This window comes from Bos indicus, chromosome 17 (genome assembly GCF_029378745.1).
Source record: "Bos indicus isolate NIAB-ARS_2022 breed Sahiwal x Tharparkar chromosome 17, NIAB-ARS_B.indTharparkar_mat_pri_1.0, whole genome shotgun sequence".
Taxonomy (NCBI): Eukaryota; Metazoa; Chordata; class Mammalia; order Artiodactyla; family Bovidae; genus Bos; species Bos indicus.
Genome location: NC_091776.1, coordinates 2,582,013 through 2,602,572, shown reverse-complemented (window position 1 = coordinate 2,602,572; position 20,560 = coordinate 2,582,013). Strand labels below are relative to the sequence as shown.

General features: G+C 39.3%; 1 protein-coding gene across 4 annotated transcripts in view; it reads left to right on the top strand.

Annotated features, from left to right (window-relative positions):
• Positions 1-4,876: 4,876 nt before the first annotated feature.
• The window catches only part of RBM46 (RNA binding motif protein 46), a 59,482-nt gene continuing 43,798 nt past the window's right edge, over positions 4,877-20,560 (top strand). For 2 of the 4 annotated variants that reach the window (XM_070768957.1, XM_070768956.1), the window contains exons 1-3: positions 4,878-5,037; positions 18,633-18,794; positions 19,683-20,150. In XM_070768957.1, the coding sequence (XP_070625058.1) occupies positions 18,644-18,794; positions 19,683-20,150 (619 nt within the window). In that variant the 5' untranslated portion in view covers positions 4,878-5,037; positions 18,633-18,643. Of the gene's footprint in view, positions 5,038-5,407; positions 5,548-18,632; positions 18,795-19,682; positions 20,151-20,560 lie in introns of those variants that run through there. The other 2 variants (XM_070768953.1, XM_070768955.1) reach the window with 2 other exon arrangements.

Here is a 20,560-nt window from a genome sequence, read left to right as displayed (position 1 = left end):
ATCATGGGAGATACACTGACTGGATTTAAAGACGGTGTGGTATAACCTATCACCCAAACTAAAGAACACACTATCGTACTTTCATCTTGGTACTGACATTCACATCCCAGAGTTATGAAAAATTCAAATTAAACTGTCAGGCACAAAGCAGCAAATCCGGGTGAGAAAGTAAGGGTCAGCGAATTGAATGAAACATATTTACTCTAAGTATTGAAAAAGCTCCTATACTTCTGAAAGGGTTTTGAGAGATCATTTAGATTGGAGGGTCACCAAATTAACGGAGGTTCTCTAGCTCCCATGCTGTGTTCATTAATTTTATAAATATGCAAGTAGTTGCCTTTTTTTTTTGGTGGATCTGTGCCATCACTGCCAGGTATGGTTAAAGAAGGCTCCAACACATCGAAAACAAAGCAGACCACTGCATGATGCTCTTTCATATAAAACTGTTCACTTCTTTCCTTCTTTATTAGGACCAAGTTGGATTTTAAACATTTATAAGGACTTCTCATGGCTTTTTCTTTCCCTTTTGGGGTTTTGTATTTTACAGAAGGTAAATGAAGACAATTTAATCCAAAAAGCTTGCATTTAATATAGGGAAAATACATTTACATAGTAATCCAGATCACTTTATCTAACTATATTTTGTACACCCCTTCCAATTTTTTATTCTAACTTTTCCATTGCATTTTCCACAATATTATTGATCTTTTTGGCATTTACAGAGCTCCCTTTCTACTTTTTCCCTCACCAATAAGTATCTTTCAACTTTGGCTTTTCATTCAAAAACACCTCTACACAGTTTATCTTCCTGTTTATTTGTATCACATTTTCCATAAATTTGCAAATAAACTTCTAACAAAGCCTAACTTGGGATCTATTCCTGAAAAATAATTCAAGTTGGCATAACTGTTTTAGATTCTCTTTTCTAGGAGCCTTGAGAAACAAAGCTAAAGGTCACTCCTTCAATTTTACTTGTAGAGAGCACAGTTTTAATAGCTTTTGATAAATACAGAGGCAATGGGTAATAAAAGATTTGGGCTTCCCCAGTGGTTCAGCACATGCCCTGGAGAAGGAAATCGCAACCCACTCCAGTATTCTTGACTGGGAAATCCCACAGACAGAGGAGCCTGGCAGGCTACAGTCCATTGGGTCACAAGAGGCTGACACGACTTAGAGACTAAACCACCACCACCACTGATGACTCGGCAAGTGAAGAATCTGCCTGCAAGGCAGGAGTTGCAGGAGACTTGGGTTCAATGCCTGGGTTGGGAAGATCCCTTGGGAGAGGGCATGGTAACTCACTCTGGTATTCTTGCTGAGAAAAATCACATGGACAGAGGGGTCTGGCTCCATGGGGTTGCAAAGAATCGGACATGAACTAAAGTGACCAAGTACATTGAGCAATAAAAGATTTTGAAGGAATCTGACAAAAAGGACATATAATGTAAGCATCAGATCAGATCAGATCAGTCCTCCGTCGTGTCCGACTCTTTGCGACCCCGTGAATCGCAGCACGCCAGACCTCCCTGTCCATCACCAACTCCCACAGTTCACTCAGACTCAAGTCCGTCGAGTCAGTGATGCCATCCAGCCATCTCATCCTCTGTCGTCCCCTTCTCCTCTTGCCCCCAATCCCTCCCAGCATCAGAGTATTTTCCAATGAGTCAACTCTTCGCATGAGGTGGCCAAAGTACTGGAGTTTCAGCTTTAGCATCATTCCTTCCGAAGAAATCCCAGGGCTGATCTCCTTCAGAATGGACTGGTTGGATCTCCTTGCAGTCCAAGGGACTCTCAAGAGTCTTCTCCAACACCACAGTTCAAAAGCATCAATTCTTCCGTGCTCAGCCTTCTTCACAGTCCAACTCTCACCTCCATACATGACCACTGGAAAAACTATAGCCTTGACTAGACGAACCTTTGTTGGCAAAGTAATGTCTCTGCTTTGGAATATGCTATCTAGGTTGGTCATAACTTTCCTTCCAAGGAGTAGGAGTCTTTTAATTTCATGGCTGCAGTCACCATCTGTAGTGATTTTGGAGCCTTGAAAAATAAAGTCTGACACTGTTTCCACTGTTTCCCCATCTATTTCCCATGAAGTGATGGGACCGGATGCCATGATCTTCATTTTCTGAAGTTGAGCTTTAAGCCAACTTTTTCACTCTCCACTTTCACTTTCATCAAGAGGCTTTTTAGTTCCTCTTCACTTTCTGCCATAAGAGTGGTGTCATCTGCATATCTGAGGTTATTGATATTTCTCCTGGCAGTCTTGATTCCAGCTTGTGTTTCTTCCAGTCCAGCGTTTCTCATGATGTACTCTGCATAGAAGTTAAATAAACAGGGTGACAATATACAGCCTTGATGGACTCCTTTTCCTATTTGGAACCAGTCTGTTGTTCCATGTCCAGTTCTAACTGAAGCATCAGAGGGGTCTTAAAATAACACTGTCTTATCTAAAGCAAGGTTCTTTGGCCTGACTCTAATGCCTATTGAGGAATTTTTCTTTATTTGATTTCCTTTATATTTATAGGAAAAGAAAAAGGAAAAAAGAAAACTGGAAATGTAAAACAATTCTTCAGTCTACTTCCAAGAATGTCTTGTGCAGCTCACAAGACAACATCTGCACTTTAGTGACAGTGAAGGATCTTCAGCAATTCCTTAAAAAATATTAAACTTGTCAGACTAATACGTCTAACACAATTTTAGTTGAACTTTGAAAATATGTATTTACAATGTGTATTACAGTGAATTACTTGGAATTGAGGAGGCACCAACATGAAAATTAAGAATGTAATTTTTTTTCAGAGAAATAAATGAGCAGCCACAAATAGTAATCAATATAAGAGAATAAGTATCATCCTTGTGGTTCCCAAAATATTTTTTTATAAAAAAAAAATCTCAAGTATCAATAGGAATCGTCTATCAGTCTAGGTTTTCTGGTTTCTGTACTTTGAAGGCATGCAGCCTTCATAAATGAGACTGGTGTTCACTGCCTGAAGGGTAGAGAGTTTAGGGAAGAGTATTTCTTGAGCATCTAGTATGCACTTGGTTTTACGGCACTTGTTTCTGCACACATTTTGAAACAGTAAAACATACTTGTTTTGTCTGAAGGTTTCAAACTGGGGCCACTTACTTGCTAAACGACCTTCAGTAAACTACATACAGAGAAGGCAATGGCACCCCACTTCAGTACTCTTGCCTGGAAAATCCCATGGATGGAGGAGCCTGGTAGGCTGCAGAAGAGTGGGACACGACTGAGTGACTTCATTTTCACTTTCATGCATTGGAGAAAGAAATGGCAACCCACTCCAGTGTTCTTGCCTGGAGAATCCCAGGGACGGGGGAGCCTGGTGGGCTGCCATCTATGGGGTCGCATACAGTCGGACATGACTGAACCGGCTTAGCAGCAGCAGCAGCAAACTACTTAAGCTCTGTGTGTCTCATTTTCTTCATCTGAAACATGGGACTGCAGGGGGCTAGCATGTTTGCCAAAGTTACTTGGAGAAATAAATGAACTAATATGTGAAAATCCTTTAAAGTTGTTTCTGGCACACAGTAAGTGCTCATTATTTGTTAACATAATCATTTAAACACCCTGTCCCATTTTAAACTGGGGCTCAGAGAAGTAATTCGTCCAAGGTATCATAATCATAAAATGGTAACACAGGGAGTTGAGCCCAAATCTGTATGATTCTAAAATTCTTATTCATTCTTTACTGTTGGAATATGTTAATATATATATTAAATGTACATATCTGTTTATATATATTATATATGTATGCACACGCTTGTTAACTAAGAAAATTTAAGACATTCGTTAGGCCTCCAACATATGGAGATGATAAACTGAAATCACTAGTCTAGAAGAAAGCATCACGTGGTTGTGAATTAGGGGGCTGTGTTACTGTGTAACTCAGGGGATTATTCTGGGCATCAAGTTTCTCCTTTGTTAATGGAGAAGCTACGTGATCTAGGATCAATCTAGTTCTAATATTATTTCAGTCTGTTTAGGAGCTGGTTCCTAAAGCCATCTTTTTCTTTTTTTGTCTGCCATATAAACCCAAGCTCTATCTTTAAAGGAGGCAAAATTCAGTATTATGCATGCAGAAAGCCACACAACTGTATCCTTGAAAAGCTGGTTTTACCCAAGCATACAATCTGGTGCATCAGCTTGGCCACAGCCAAATAACTTTCCAAACTGATCAGCGGTAGGTTACTAGGTCTCCGATTCAGCCCATTTTCTTGTGCACTTAAACCATTCAAACTTTGTGAGTCTACTGCAAATCCGCCTTATATTTCCCCAACCCCTCCACAAGTCTTTATTTAAAGAGGTCCATGGACAGAGGTGCCTCGTGGGTCACAAAGGGTCACAGAGTCCGACACGACTGAAGTGACTTAGTGCGTACGTGCACAAACGTACGTACGTACACAAACACACACACTCTCTCTCTCTCTGACCGTGCTGGGTCAGACTACCAGCTAAAGACTTGAAAACTCAGAAAACTTTTACAATGCATCCACATTCTTCCCAAGTAAAAGTTGTAATGAAGTTCAAGTCACAGCCCTTGCTTTATAAACACCTCAACAAAACAAGCACGATCTTTTTTTTTTTTTGAATCAGTCTATGGGCACCTGCCCGGATAGCTGGCTCTTCTCCCTCCAATTGGCTAAAGTGTCTGTCACTCCAAGCATTTACCACCAGCCCCCCCCCCCCCCACCCACTTCCCCCGCCCAAGAACTACCTTCGGATTTAAACCTAGGGCCAGGACCCCCGCCCTCCTTCCTGGGGCTGGTCGCTGATTGGTCGAGACGTCCCTCCACGTGCGCTGCCTAGGCCACCGCGCAGCGCCCGCCGGGAGCCGGGCTGTGAGGCTCGAGGACCTCGCGAGCGTCTCCTCGTGGACTCCCCTCCCCCTTGCTGCGACAACCCCCCTACCGCCCTCTACCCCCGCTCCGACCCCACTGGTCCCCGAAACGGTGGCGGCGGTTTGTGGTCGTTGGTCCCACGGATTTAGGACCAATATTTGAAGATCCGAAGGGGTGAGGAGGGGATGGGGGCCGCGGGGTCACTGCCAAACCGCCTGTAACGGCCGGAGACCGTGCCTCCTGGCCGCAGAAAGCCAGGTCCAGCTCCCCGTCCCGGCAGCCGCGCCGCTGGGACCCGCGCTTGGCTGCAGGCGGCGTCTGCGGGCTGCGCCGTACCCCCGTCCCCGTCTCGTGGAGCGGCAGGAGGACAGGTGCCCTCGGCCGGGCTCCCCACCCCAGGGCGCCTTCTGAGGTGCCTGCACCCGCGGTTGCCGCCAGCGCCCACTGCCCGTCGGGGCCCCTCGGCGGCGCCCTCCGCGGCGCCCGGCCCTCTCCCCGCCTTATTTCCGCTCTGTGCCGCCGCCTTCCGGCCGTCCCCACCTGCTGCCCTCCATGTTCTCCTAACACTCTCTCTCCGTCGACCGCCGCGGGTCCAGGCCGTCTGCCGCGTCCGTGCGGCCGTTGTCGGGCCCGCGCGTTCCTTCTGGAGGCTCTGGGACAGCGCCCCGGGCGTCTGACTGCTGGGTGAGGTTTGGCAATCGCGTCGTCCTTCCCATCGTTGAAACGGGGATGAGCCTCGAACTCTCTCCCTCGCCCTTGATGCCCCTTCCTTCCCTGCCCGAGGGTTCGCGTTTGTCGGGTGTTGACAGCCGAGGGCTGCGGGTGGAGGGGACCGTAACTGACCCCTCTCCCGAGACTAGCAGTGCGCGGCCATGGACGGCGTGCGGGCGGGCGTACACGCAGGGTACCATCTTGTTTCCTAATGCCAGATAGTTTTCATAACTAAGTTTAAAAATACTTTCTTTGGGGTACTGAAAAGACCTCTGAGTCTGGAGTCGGGAGACTTTAGAGTTCATCTTGGCATTGATATTCTGAAATCCTTGTGAAACTGCTTTATCTGGACAGTCTTGCCTCATATGTGAATTTAGTTTATCTAATGTTGACGTTTCTTTAAGCTATCTCTTTACACTCTTGATTAATGCTCTATAGCTTTTATCGTGTATGGCGATTCTAATACGGGTCAATATCAGACGGGGCATCTGCAGGTGCTTTTCAAGGACGTGATTTCTTTTACGGATCTTCCGCTTTGTGTTTGAGGATTGCTATAGAACCAGGAAGCAGGATACGTTGCGTGTAAAAGTAGGCTAACATAAATAACATTGGCGTGTTGATAGAATTTTGCTTAAGGATGTATTTTTCTTTCAAGAATCTTCAGTAGTTGGACCAACTTCCATTTAGAGCCTTTCAGGATTAAACTTCATCATGGGCTCTAATGATAGACTTCTTTCCAGAGAACACATTTAAAACATTGTTTGAAAATTAGCTTGTTTGCAATTACGTACCCTTATAGACATAGAGAGACTTCCCTGGAGGCTGAACTGGTAGAGTCCGCCTGCCGTGCGGGAGACCTGGGTTCAATCCCTGGTTTGGGAAGATCCCCTGACGAAGGGAAAGGTTACCCACTCCAGTATTCTGGCTGGAGAATTCCATGGACTGTATAGTCCACGAGGTCACGGAGCGTCGGATACGACTGAACGACTTTCACTTGCATAGACATAAAGATTACTACTGGTGCTTCAATCAGTGCTGTAATTAGAACTGTTTTGATTGCTAATTTTGACTTAAGATTGAGTATTCAACTTGAACATTATAATACTTGAAATATGAATGTGAAATGTGAAGTATGAGTTTTATTGAAATGTACGACGTAGCCTTACTGAATATATGATGAGGTAAAAATTATCAGGCATACAAGAATATGCCTAATTTATGGACCGAAATTAAGGTTTATATTTTTAGTGGTGTCATGTTTGTTGTTAGGAATCTTAGACATGCTTATTTAAGGAGGATTTGGTGTAAAATCTGACCAGATATGCATATTAATGCTGTGTTTTTTGTTTTATTACCTCATGGTTGGTGAGGAAAGAAAATACGACCAAAATCTGTTCAAATTATAACAGGTTTCACATGACATTGATTATAGAAGACCTTATATAAGCAATAGTAAATGCATAATTTTGTAGCAGTACACAAGAATTTTGGTTCTATTGTAAATAGCTTTATCCTGAGTTCAAAAAGCATATAACACTTCCGTATTCAAAGCACTATTTTAGACACTTATTAGTTCCAGTTATTTTTAAAGTAGTTCAATTTTTAAGTGTTTTCTGAATTTAAATCTGCTGTCCACAGTATTACTGCTGCTTCTACTGCTGCTGCTAAGTCGCTTCAGTCGTGTCCGACTCTGTGCGACCCCATAAACGGCCTCCCACCAGGTTCCCCCGTCCCTGGGATTCTCCAGGCAAGAACACTGGAGTGGGTTGCCATTTCCTTCTCCAGTGCATGAAAGTGAAAAGTGAAAGTGAAGTCGCTCAGTCGTGTCCGACTCTTAGCGACCCCACGGACTGCAGCCTACGAGGCTCCTCCGTCCATGGGACTTTCCAGGCAAGAGTACTGGAGTGGGGTGCCATTGCCTTCTCTGACAGTACTACTAGAAGTTGTGAAACACCGAGTTCTAAAACTTTTTATACATAGATATATTTAACTTAGGAGTAAAATGTAGGAATAAAAATACAGAAATAAAAATGTGCTCTCATCTGTAATAAAAGTAAAGTGGAAGGTAATGGAACCACTACACCCTTTTATTTTGAAATAAGCTTAGACTTACACATCCATACATTTTCGATTATCCTTCTCATTTTTCCAACCATATTGCTATAGTGCAGTCTGTCACTAAAATGAGTTGTTGCTAAAAAATCTCTGTTGATCTGCTAACCATGTACCACCGTCAATAACAACTGAACGAACAAGTCAGAAATTTAATGCCATGTAATTTAAGGGATACCTTAAAGATCTAATGTGCTTTTTATAAGTGTGTTTTGATATTTTTGAAATTAATATTTTTTCACTGTTAAATTAGTTTTTAAAAATCAAAATTTATAAAATGTTCATTTTTACAACTTCATAAATTTTTACGTAACAAGTTGAAGTTTGAATTTAAGTATAGCTTGAACACAACTGACATTCTTTTAGATGAATGATTTTCACTTATATTTTGTTAAAATTGTGTTTCTTGTTTTTCATTAATATATTTTCTATTTTGAAACTCAGTAGGAGTTTGAAACTTGAAATTTTTGTTATTAAGATGCTTAACACTAATGAAGATACAGTTAACCATTTCAGGCTAAAGACTTGATTCAGATTGCTGCTTGAGTATCTGTCCTGTGATTGGCTAAATATTTTGGTCCTTCCACTTTGGTGGATTTTTTTTTTTTTTTTCTTTTTTTCTTCTTTTACTTTAAAATAGAGATGAAGAGAAATCTTTGAAAGTCCAAAGTTTGGGGAAAAAAGACTTATCTATGAAAGCTAGAGTCCACATAGGGTACAACAACTTTTAATCTACCCTTCCCAGTTTTTATTTTTTATAAACATGGTATGCCATTCCCATGTTCAGAATCCTCCTTCGTTTACTCAGATTATTTGGGTCAACAGGGGAAGGAGAAAACCTTGTAAAACACATAGCACTGTGAATCCACAGCTGAAAGTGCCAGAGGACTAATTGAGTCTTGGAACCTTCAATTGATAATATCAGCTTTGTCATAATGTATAGGACTGCTATGCCTCTTTGGAATTTTGGTAATTCTCAGATTCTGAAACATTTTGAAATGAGTATAAAAATACTGTATGCCTGCTTTAGATTTGACTTATGATTCTCTGGTTGAGGTTCTTGAATTCTGGCTCTTTTGTAAACATTTTGGCTAAATAAAGTATGGTCTTCATGTTAGATATTTTTCAGCTTTCTTAAATGTGAATTAGATATATGTATATGTTACTTTTGTTTGGGAGACTTTAAGATAAGAACATACTCTTTTTAAAGAGAGTGGGATTGGTGACTCTCCAGTGTATCTTATACTTCTGCAATTTCAAGTTTTTGTATTTTGATTGAGATTTCTTGAAATGTACTAAATATAGCATACATTTTTACTATCTCTTTAGAGAAAAAGTCTTTAATGTGGGGTCTGGCCTATTATTTAAACATGGGACTCTAGATAATATCTTTAAAACACAACTTTGGTGACATGGGCTAACTGAAGATATATATCTATAAAGTAATTGGGAGGGTGGGGTGGGTTGCAGAAATCAGCCATTTGGAGCAGGCTGTGCATTATACTTAAAAAAAAAAAAAAAAAAAAAGTCCAGAACTGTTTTGGATAAAACAGAAGCAGAATCTGTATTTATCTGTTGTGCTTATAGGCAGTAAATTTCATGTGTGAGGTAACATATTAAACTAGAGTCTCTCTTTGCTCATCCTTTTTCTTGCAGCATGTTTAAAAAATGGAAATCTCACACTTTCCTTTTCTCTACATTGTGTCAACATGATGTCATTAGTGTAGTGGGCCAGTATGATGTCCTGTGGGATCCATTAAGGTCCCTCTAGAATAAATGATGGGCTTCCCTGGTGGCTCTGACAGTAAAGCATCCACCTGCAATGTGGGAGACCTGGGTTCAAATCCCTGGGTTGGGGAGATAGATCCCTTGGAAGAAGGCATGGAGAACCAACCAATTCTCCAGTATTCTTGCTTAGAGAATTCCCTGGATAGAGGAGCCTGGCAGGCTGTAGTCCGTGGGGTCGCAAAGAGTCAGACAGGACTGAGCAACACACAGAATAAATGATGGAAGAGAGCCAGAGTTTATAAATCTCTTAGAGTTTGAGGGTTTGGGTCCCAGGTCTTTTCAATGACTAGTTTTATGACCTTAAGCAAGTTTATTTACTCTTAATTTTCCAGTGTGTAAAATTTGAGGGATTTAAGGTCCACTTGCAATTCTAGTATTTTCTTACTGCAGAGTCTGCAGTAATGGTATAATGGCAAAACCTAGAATAAAACAGTCTTAAACTGAGAAATGTAGTTATATCATTTAAAATGCTCTTAATTTTAAAGGAATGATAGTAGAAAAAATTGTGTTTATTCAAAGACGAAAGGCTGGTTAGCTAATATTTAATGATTCTGATTGTCAAAGAGTATCATCTCGTTTATAAGAAACTATTAATAATAGTTTATTGGATTTATATCACATTAATAAAATATATTCCTAAAGTATAGTGTAAGATACACAGCTGGATATACAGACTTAAGACTTTTCCTTGGATAAGGCTTTTTTTCTACTTCTGTCAGTTAATAAATGTATGAGGCCAGTAAATTAGAAGAATCTGAAAAACGTATAAAGAGAAATGAGACATTACCAGCCATGGTGAAATGAACATGGAAGGAGAAATTGAAGAAAAGATGAACAGCTTTCTACCTTTTCTGGAAATGGGCCTTTACATAGTAGATGTATTATTTAAAACAAGAGTTCTTTAGGATACCAGTTATACCTGTTCTTCAAGTGTAAATACATTTTTAAAATGAATTGTTAGTACCCAAATAATATTAATGAGTAGATACTCTCTTTTATTATAAAGATGACAGAATGTTTTAATCTGAATCAAAGATGAATAAGAATGACTATTTAAACCAGTATTGAATTCTGTTACTATCACTAGTCAGACTTGGGAAGATTTAAGTTGCTTTTTGATTATCTTTGGAAAGATAGCTATTGATTAAACTTGAAAATATGTGAGAGTTGTGTCCTGGAAGAGGAGAATAAGTGAAGTCATTTCATGAATGGGGCACAAGTTGATAAAATATTAGAGAGGAGGGTTGGAGGAAGTGGTGAGTTGAACCTAAGAAGGTGAAATTCAGTATGAGTCTAAAGTCTGGTTACTTGTTATAGGCTAAGGCAGATGTAGGTTTTTTGTTTTTTTGACAGTTTGCTTAATTTGAACTGTCAGTGTCATGCAGCTGTGTCAAACACTAATGTCTTTCTTTGCACTGGTGGCCTTTTCAGTTTCAAAGGAAAGAGGTTAGTGAGGAAGCTTGAAACTATCATAGAAGCAGTTGATACACTCATTTTCCAAATGGCTCTCTAGAAAGCTAATTACCGAGGAAAGTTAGAATATCATATTGAAATGTTTGGGAAACACAGAGTTAAAGCGGAAAGATTGGTTTTTATTAAAATTTTTGTGGCCTTAAATATGCTGCTGTTCATTGTGATGCTCCTAAGAGGGAAGTATAGTGATTCCCAGGTATTAGGCATAAAACACATTTTTGAGGCCTGCTAATAGCTTCTAGAATAATCATTTTAGGAATATCATTTTAGAAAATGTTGGATTAAAGAAACTGAATCTGCCTGTCTTGTAGAAGACACGGGTTCGATCCCTGGGTCGGGAAGGAACCCTGGAGAAAGGCATGGCAGCCCACTTCAGCATTCTTATCTGGAGAAGCCTATGGACAGAGGAGCCTGGTGAGCTACAGTCCATGGGGTCGCAAAGAGTAGCTCATGACTGAAGCAGTTTAGCACACATGCACAATAATGTTTAGAAGGAGAGAATCGTTTTTCAAAAGCAGTTATATGAAAGGGGCATGTTCAGTTTGGCCAGAAGGATAAAGTCAGAACCTGTAGGTGAAAGTTAAAAGGAAAAAGATAATGATTCATTAAAAAGACCTTTATTAAAGAATTAGCCCAAGTTATGTTGTTATAAGTATTCAAAAATAAGATGGGTGACTGCTTTGCAGCAAAATTGGTTGAATTAAATGATTTTAAGATCTCTAATTAAAGTTTGAAGTTATTTTATTAGTTTTCCAGAAAGTTTCCATTGATGGATTCCCCCCCCCAAGTTTATACAGTATTTTTAAAAAATCACACTGTAGTTTTAATTGATTTGTTACTTTAAACATTTTTAAAAAACTGTTATTGTGGAAAAAAATCTGGATTCAGGTTATATGATCTCAAGTAAATTATGTTACTTTCTGGACATCTCAGATTTTTAAATAAGTAAAATGAGGGTAATATAAAGTAGGGGTTTAGGAATCCCATATTTAGGCAGATGGGCTTCTAATTTGCATGTCTACCCTACCAAGCACTATCAATTTATAGGCACTATGACTTTTACCTCTCTTATTCTCAGCTTATTTATTTTTAAAATGGAAAATAATATCTTAGAGAGTAAGTACTAGATGAGATAATGTGTGTAACATGCTTGTCATCATGCAGAGTATAAATGTGCTAAATAAATGAATGCAGAAATAAGTGTACAGTGGAATTTCAGAAATTAGTAAAGGTAGAAGTGTAAAGTGATTTGTCAAAGATCTGTTGACTGAGAACTAGAACCCATGCCTCTTATGTTTATTTAGACCACAATGTATCTTCCTAAGCTAGTGAATGTGCCAGGGAATGTACATTGTGGTAGGGATTTGGGAATCAAAGACCAGACTCTGCTTAAGATCTGTCAGGGGTTGGGGAATGAGGGGGCGGCAGGGCCCAACAGTCCCTCACTCTGAGATGGTAGCAGTACAAAAGGATACAGCATCTAATTTAGCATGGAGAAGGGATGGTTTGTTTTTGTTTGTTGGGTTTTTTTTTTTTTGGAAAATATTAAGTTTGGGAGAGGCAAAGAAAGCAAGAGAGGACTGTGGAGCAGCCTATGCAGAGGCTGGTGTATGAGAACATGGTGCGTTTGCAGAATTGCAACTAGATAAGCTTTGTTGTTGACATACAAGAAGCGAAGTTTGAGAGAGATAGGCTGGGCTGGTGAGGAAAGGACCTTTATGATGCTTTTAAAAGAGAGTTTAGATTTTGTCTTTAAAGAACAGTGGAAAATCCCTGAAATGACCTTTTGCTTTTAGTAAAAGTAGCATATGCTCTTGATAGTTACAGAAAAGCGACAAGTTAAGGTCCCTTAACTCTTAGTTCCTACTTATAGATGATAACTACTGTTAAAGTTCCCTGTAAATTTTTCCAAATCGTGTGTCTTTAATTTTTGTGTTCACGAACATCTGTGAGTATATACATATATATCTTTAAACAAAAAACACGGTTGATACATAGTCAATATATTGTTTTCCAACTCATTCTCATGTGATATTTCTTAAATATTTTTCCATATCAGCACACACAAATCTATGACATTCTTTAATAGCTGCATAACATTCCATTATGTAGGTATACCATAATTTTAAAATCAGTCCTCTATTGGTAGACCACTAGAAATTTTTTAGACTTTTTATTTTGAACACAGTGTTTCAGTGAACATGCTTGTGTTTATATCTTTATATACTTGTACAACTATATCCGTAGGTTAATTTCTTAGTAATTACTGAGTATATATACATTTTAGAATTTAATAAGATTGCCAAATTTTCCTTTAAAAATCATTCTAATTTAATGCCTAGAGTGTATGAAATCATGTTAAGGTTTTTTTTTTTTTTAATTTTCTGTTAGCATCTTCATCTAGCAAATAATTACTAAGTACCTACTGTGTACCGAGCACTGTGTTGGATAATAGGGAAAGTGTTCAAGGCACATAGGAATCTCTGCTTTTATGCATATCAGAGTTTAAGCCACAGAATGTCTGCAGCTATTTTGTTTGGTTTCTACAGTTTTTGTTATTTATAATTGAATTAATTTCCAGGGTTTTCTTTTTTTTTTTTTTTTTAACCCTGCAACATTTTGTTTTCAAGAAACCATGAACCTCTTGTAGAGATCACTTCAGTTCAGTTCAGTCGCTCAGTCGTGTCCAACTCTTTGTGAGCCCATGAATTGCAGCACACCAGGCCTCCCTGTCCATCACCAACTCCCGGAGTCTACTCAAACTCATGTCCTTAGAGTCGGTGATGCCATCCAGCCATCTCATCCTCTGTTGTCCTGCACCTCCTCCTGCCCCCAATCCCTCCCAGCATCAGAGTCTTTTCCAGTGAGTCAACACTTTGCATGAGGTGGCCAAAGTATTGGAGTTTCAACTTTAGCATCAGTCTTTCCAATGAATACCCAGGACTGATTTCCTTCAGAATGGACTGGTTGGATCTCCTTGCAGTCCAGGGGACTCTCAAGAGTCTTCTCCAACACCACAGTTCAAAAGCATCAATTCTTCAGTGCTCAGCTATCTTCACAGTCCAATTCTCACATCCATACATGACTACTGGAAAAACCATAGCCTTAACTAGATGGACCTTTGTTGGCAAAGTAATGTCTCTGCTTTGGAATATGCTATATAGGTTGGTCATAACTTTGCTGCCAAGGAGTAAGCGTCTTTTAATTTCATGGCTGCAATCACCGTCTGCAATGATTTTGGAGCCCCCAAAAATAAAGTCTGACACTGTTTCCACTGTTTCCCCATCTATTTCCCATGAAGTGATGGGACCAGATGCCATGATCTTCATTTTCTGAATGTTGAGCTTTAAGCCAACTTTTTCACTCTCCTCTTTCACTTTGATCAAGAGGCTTTTTAGTTCCTCTTCACTTTGTGCCATAAAGGTGGTATCATCTGCATATCTGAGGCAAAAAAAAAAAAAAAAAATGCAGGCTTAAAACATAGAAGGAAGCTGACTGCATGATGATGATATTACTCTTTCCTGGATTGTAGGTCCTTTTAAAAAGGCAGAGTCTATGCTTGAACTCCGGAGAAGGCAATGGCACTCCACTCCAGTACTCTTGCTTGGAAAATCCCATGGACGGAGGAGCCTGTTAGGCTGCAGTCCATGGGGTCGCTAAGAGTCGGACACGACTAAGCGACTTCACTTTCAATTTTCACTTTCATGCATTGGAGAAGGAAATGGCAACCCACTCCAGTGTTCTTGCCTGGAGAATCCCAGGGACGGGGGAGCCTGGTGGGCTGCCGTCTATGGGGTTGCATGGAGTCGGACACGACTGAAGTGACTTAGCATAGCATAGCATGCTTGAACTCTCTTTGTATTAAATTTTGGGAGGAATATTAAAAGCCACATGGTCCAGCAATGCCCCCTTTGCTTGAATCTCTCCAGCATGTCCAGCCTGTGTTTGAATACTTCAGTTAGGCAGGAAGACATCTTCTGGTCAGCCGTTTCCAACTTTGTGCAGTTCTGTCTGCTTGGCAGAAAGTCCCACTGAGTTAATCTGTCCTCTGCTGTCCACCTGAGTTGTAGTCCTGCCCCTCAGGGTCATCCACATGAATAAAAATCCAGAAAAAGGCTTGTTCATAGAAAACATTCAGTAAATGTGTAGAAACTTGAACTGAATTGTGAGAGTTTGACTCATTAATTTTTTTGAGTTGGAATTTGGGTAACATATACCCTAGATTAAGTTTGAACATAATATTCTACCAGATTACATTTTAATCATGCCATTTTTATGCTGTGAGTATTTGCAAATGTAAATGGATGACATGTTAATGCAGCTCCTTGACTCAAATTTTAAGAATTGAGAGATTATACATATGAATCTGCAGATTTCCGGCTTCTCCTGAAACCTTGGAAAATTTAGCGTAACTGGGCAAACTGGGGATTTCCTCACAGTAATAGTTTGCTAGAATTGAGTATCCACTGCCTTTTCCCAGTGTCTTTCTTGTTAAACACAATCCACAGCACTTGTCAGAATCCTGTGGTTTTGCCTTTTTTTTCACTCATGTAACATTCGTTGCCATGGCCTTATAGGCATTTAAGTTGGTCATTTAGTGGGTATTCAAACTTAGCAGGCCCAGAACTGAACTCTGCTCTTACCCCTAAGTATAAGTTCTAAGTTCTATCTCAGCCTTCCTTACTTCCTTGATGCTTGTAGATCAGGCCAAAACTTTGGTGTTATCCTTGACATCTCTGTTTATCTCATATCCAATCTGTCAGAAAGCTATTGGACGTACCTTCTAATTGTATCTCACGTCGGAGACTCCCCTCCACCTCTACCTTTCTGGTCCATGGCACTATCATCTCACCTGAATTTTAGTCTTGGTTTTTGTTGGTCTCCTTGCTCCCACCTTTGCTCTTCTACAGACTTCACAGTACAACAGGCAGATAATCCTTTGAAAATGAAGGAGCATATTACTCTCGTGCTCAGAATCTCCAGTGGCTCCACATTTACTCAGAATCAATGCTGAGGACCTTCAGCACCTGACTTAGAAGATTTGTGAGATGTGGCAGCTTGTTACCTTGCTGACTTCATCCCCTGCTGTTCTCTTCTTGGCTTTACCATACTGGTCCCCTTGCTCGCCTCATATGTGCCATGCACACTTCTATTCTCGGGCTTCTGTCCTCATTTTTCCTTTTGTGTTGTTCTTCCCAAATAACTCCAATGCCCAGGTTCCTCAGTTCTTTGCTCAAATGTTATCTTCTCAGGAACCTCTGAGTATTAGTTATCTGATTAAAATTGTACACTCTCTTCTGCACACCTCTTCCCCAACCATGTACCCTGTTCATTTTCCTCCTCCTGTTATCTTTTAACATATTATCTACATATTACTTGTATTATCATTTGTTTCTCTTCTTGGAGTATAAGCTGTGCAAGGGAGCAGTTTTGATTTTTACCTTACTGATGTATCCCAGACTTAATGAATAGTGTCTGGCATACAGTTTGTCCTTAATAAACATTCATTGAATAAATGAATGAGTGAATTCATGTTTGCAGTCCCTGGTCAGCAGTTTGTTTTTTTTTTTTTTTATTAATTTATTACACAATAGGATTATTTTCCTAAAAGTTAACTTTAAGTATATATATTATTGTATTAATTAGATAATAAATTTATAATGCTTATATCCAAACTACTATTTTAAGCCCTTTATGCTTAATCCTGTCAGCAATCTTATGAAATAGAAACTGTTATTTTCTACTTTTAGAGACAAACTGAGGCCAAACTTGCCCAAAGCCATAGGTAATATGGGGAGGAACCAGAGATCACATCTAAGCAATCATTTAGGTACCTGAGTTTGCTCTTAATTATCATACCATGTTGCTCTTTCTATTTTAAGAAAATTAGGTTTTTATTATGTTGTGTTGCAGATCATTTCACCCCCGTTTGTAATTTTCTGCCTTCAAAATAGTTAATACTTACATAGTAAAAATGAAGTGAAAGTCTCTTAGTCGTGTCCAACTCTGCGACCCCATGGACTCTCCAGGCCAGAATATGGGAGTGGGTAGCCTTTCCCTTCTCCAGGAGATCTTCCCAACCCAGGGTTCAAACCCAGGTCCCCCACATTGCAAGCGAATTCTTTACCGTTGGAACCACCAGGGTAGTAAAAGTAATTTAGTACTATTTTTCTTTGAGGTTTTTTTGTTTATTTCTTAGAAGAGCCTTCTTGGTTCTAAGATAAAGTAAATTCACTCATTTCCCCTTTAGTTTTGATCTGTAGAAGCTTAAAGTAGTCAGGTACATATTTTTATATCATCTTGACAGCACTGAGATTTTGTCTGAAGGGGACAAAATCTCTGGAACAATGGTTAGGAACCTAGCATAGTCAGCTCTCTGTATCCATGGTTCCACAACTGCAAATTCAACCAACCTTTGATCAAAAATATTTGAAAAATAGTTCCAGAAAGTTCCTTAGACTTGAATTTGCCACACATAGTGGCATATATAGCATTTGCATTGTACTTACAACTCTTTACATTATGTTTATATTGTAAGTAATCTATAGAGATGGTTTAAGTATATGGGAAGATATGCATAGGTTAGCAGCAGCAGCAGCATAGGTTATAGGCAAACGACTATGCTATTTTATATGAAGTTTGAGCATATGTGGGTTTTGGTGTCCTTGGGAGTTCTAGAATCATACCCTGTGGATCCTGAGTGATGAAAAATGACTATGCTGATTCAGGTAAGATATAATTGAGAACAGGCTGTGGGATATACAGGAAAAGATTGATTTCAAGAAATATTTAGAAGGGAAAATATGCAGGTTTTTGTGGCTGATCAGCTGAGTCAGAGGAAGGCCTCAGGATTAAGTTCCTGAGTTTCTGGTTGTGACAGTTTGGAGAAGGAGTAATAAATAATCCTTGTGGTGTCATTATCAGTTGGCCAGATGAATTGATGGAGGTAAGGTAAAACAGGAAGGAACAGGTTTGGAGGATAAAATGACATTCAGTTTTAAAATATGTTGAATTCAAGATGCCAGTTAAAAATCTCATTCTTAGTGCTTGCTAGGCAAACTCAGTAGGCAATTTGATGATGACTGGTAGCTTAATACAGAGCCTTGGACTGCTGCATTTAGCTGTGAGGGTGTGTGAGCTACTTTCCTTCTATGTTGTCTTCAGAAGTGTATCATTAACACAACTGGATAGCTTGGGAGGAACCGTAAAAAGACTTTGTGGGTGTGGTGTATATGATAATGGATGTTTGTAGCTATATTTCTCATCACTCAGAAGAAAACTCAGATATTTTAGAACTAAGAAGGACTTTCTCAGGTCACCTAATTTTAGCTATATCATTTTAGAATTTCTGAGTACTTTGTTACTATTTCTGCTGGCTGTTTCCTCCTCTAACTCCTTTCACTTACTCCTGTTTTCCCACTTTTGTTTTTGTTGTTCCTTTGTTTTTTTCACTTTTGCATCCCTTTCTTTGTAGCTTATGCCTTATAAAGGTACTGCTTAACTGACTAGAGACATTAAAAGAGGTTTCCAGCTTCCCCTGTAGGGAAGAACTCTGGGGCCAAGGCTTCAGTGATCTCTGAATATAGCAGCCACAACTATTCTTGGTTTTTTGCACCTAGAGAAAAGCTTCATAGGTTCCTCCTGGAGCTCTGTGTCATAAACACTTCTCTTAAACTTTGCTATAGGAACTGCAACCATGAGTGAAGAAACTATAGATGGAACAAATGGATGCAGCAAAGTACGGACTGGTACTCAGAATGAAGCAGCATTGCTTGCTTTGATGGAAAAGACTGGATACAACATGGTTCAAGAAAATGGGCAAAGGAAGTTTGGTGGTCCACCTCCAGGTGTGGATTTTTTTATGTTCAAAAAATTGGATGTTTAATGCAGTCATTTACATTAGATATATATCTCCACAAGTATCCCAACAAATAGCTCTTTCCTTGAAACCACTTTAAGACCTCAGCAGTCATGTTTACTGTTGTGAAGGAAAAGAGGTAGATTATATTTGTTATGCGTGTCTTTCCCTGAACATTCTACTGTTGATTTAAGTAGCAGTTAAGAAATAAGTCAGGATTAGGTCAGTGGGGAAAGTGGGCTCTAGCTATGAAAGGGGAGGGCATCTGGGGAGGAATCAGAAAGAGTAACAAGTAGAGGAGTGGTGTTTATACTAGATGCAAGCAGATTATTAGATATATTGTTTTGCCTTTCTACCAATAGCCAGTACAGTTTCCTTGCTCAAAACCCTCCAGTTAACTTTCTGTGAGACAGAATCGTAGCCTCTAACGGCAGTGACGGCTGCTTTGCCTGTCATTTAACTCCTCCCTCAAGTATGCTTTTCCCATACAGACCTGCTTGCTGTGTGGTGTTCTAATATAACTAATATAAAAAGCACTTGCTTTTCCTTTTTTCTGATATATTCTCAAGGCTCATTCCTCCATTTTATTCAGATCTCTGCTTAAACCTCACATGCTTAGAAAAGAGGTACCTGATTACCAAAAATATCAACCCTTCTGTGGCTTTATTTTGCTTCATAGCACTCACTACTCATTGTCTTCTTTTTCTATTGAATATCAGCTTCATGAAGGAAGGAGGCTTCTAGTTTGTTCATTTTTGTATCCCCATTATGTATAATAGTGCATGGCATATAGAAGGCTCACAGTAAACCTGTGGAATGAATTATTGAATAGTAAACATAAATACCTTATTAGAATTTGTCTATTTTTGTCTTTCAGGTTGGGAAGGTCCACCTCCGCCTCGAGGCTGTGAAGTTTTTGTAGGAAAAATACCTCGTGATATGTATGAAGATGAGTTAGTTCCTGTATTTGAAAGAGCTGGGAAAATATATGAATTTCGACTTATGATGGAATTTAGTGGTGAAAATCGAGGTTATGCTTTTGTGATGTATACTACAAAAGAAGAAGCCCAGTTAGCCATTAGAATTCTTAATAATTATGAAATTAGACCAGGGAAATTTATTGGTGTGTGTGTAAGCTTGGATAATTGCAGATTATTTATTGGAGCTATTCCAAAAGAAAAGAAGAAAGAAGAAATCTTGGATGAAATGAAGAAAGTTACAGAAGGAGTTGTAGATGTCATTGTTTACCCAAGTGCAACTGATAAGACCAAAAATCGTGGTTTTGCATTTGTGGAATATGAATCTCACAGAGCTGCTGCTATGGCTAGGAGAAAACTAATTCCAGGTAAATGTATCCTTTTTCAAAGGTTATTTTTCTATGTTAACCTTACTATACATTTGAAAAAATAGCAGTACCTCGTAGATCAACTTATGAAGATATGTAGTGCCCTTGAAGAGGAATAGAAATTAAGAAAGTAAAACAAATGATTCTAAAAGAATATGATCCTATAAAATGAGTCATTTATAACAGTTTACTGATTTACTGAATTATACAGTTTTGTTTAGCTGTTGTTTGATAAAAATAAAAAGGACAGTACCTAATCCTTCTAATAAAGGTCTGTCTTTGAATTGTATTTGTTCTTCTGACTCTCAAAATTAATTTCACTGTAAGTCTGTCTCAGTTCACCTTAGTAAAAACTTGTGTGAATAGGAAACTAATACTTTACCAAATACATTATATGTATTTGAGTTTCT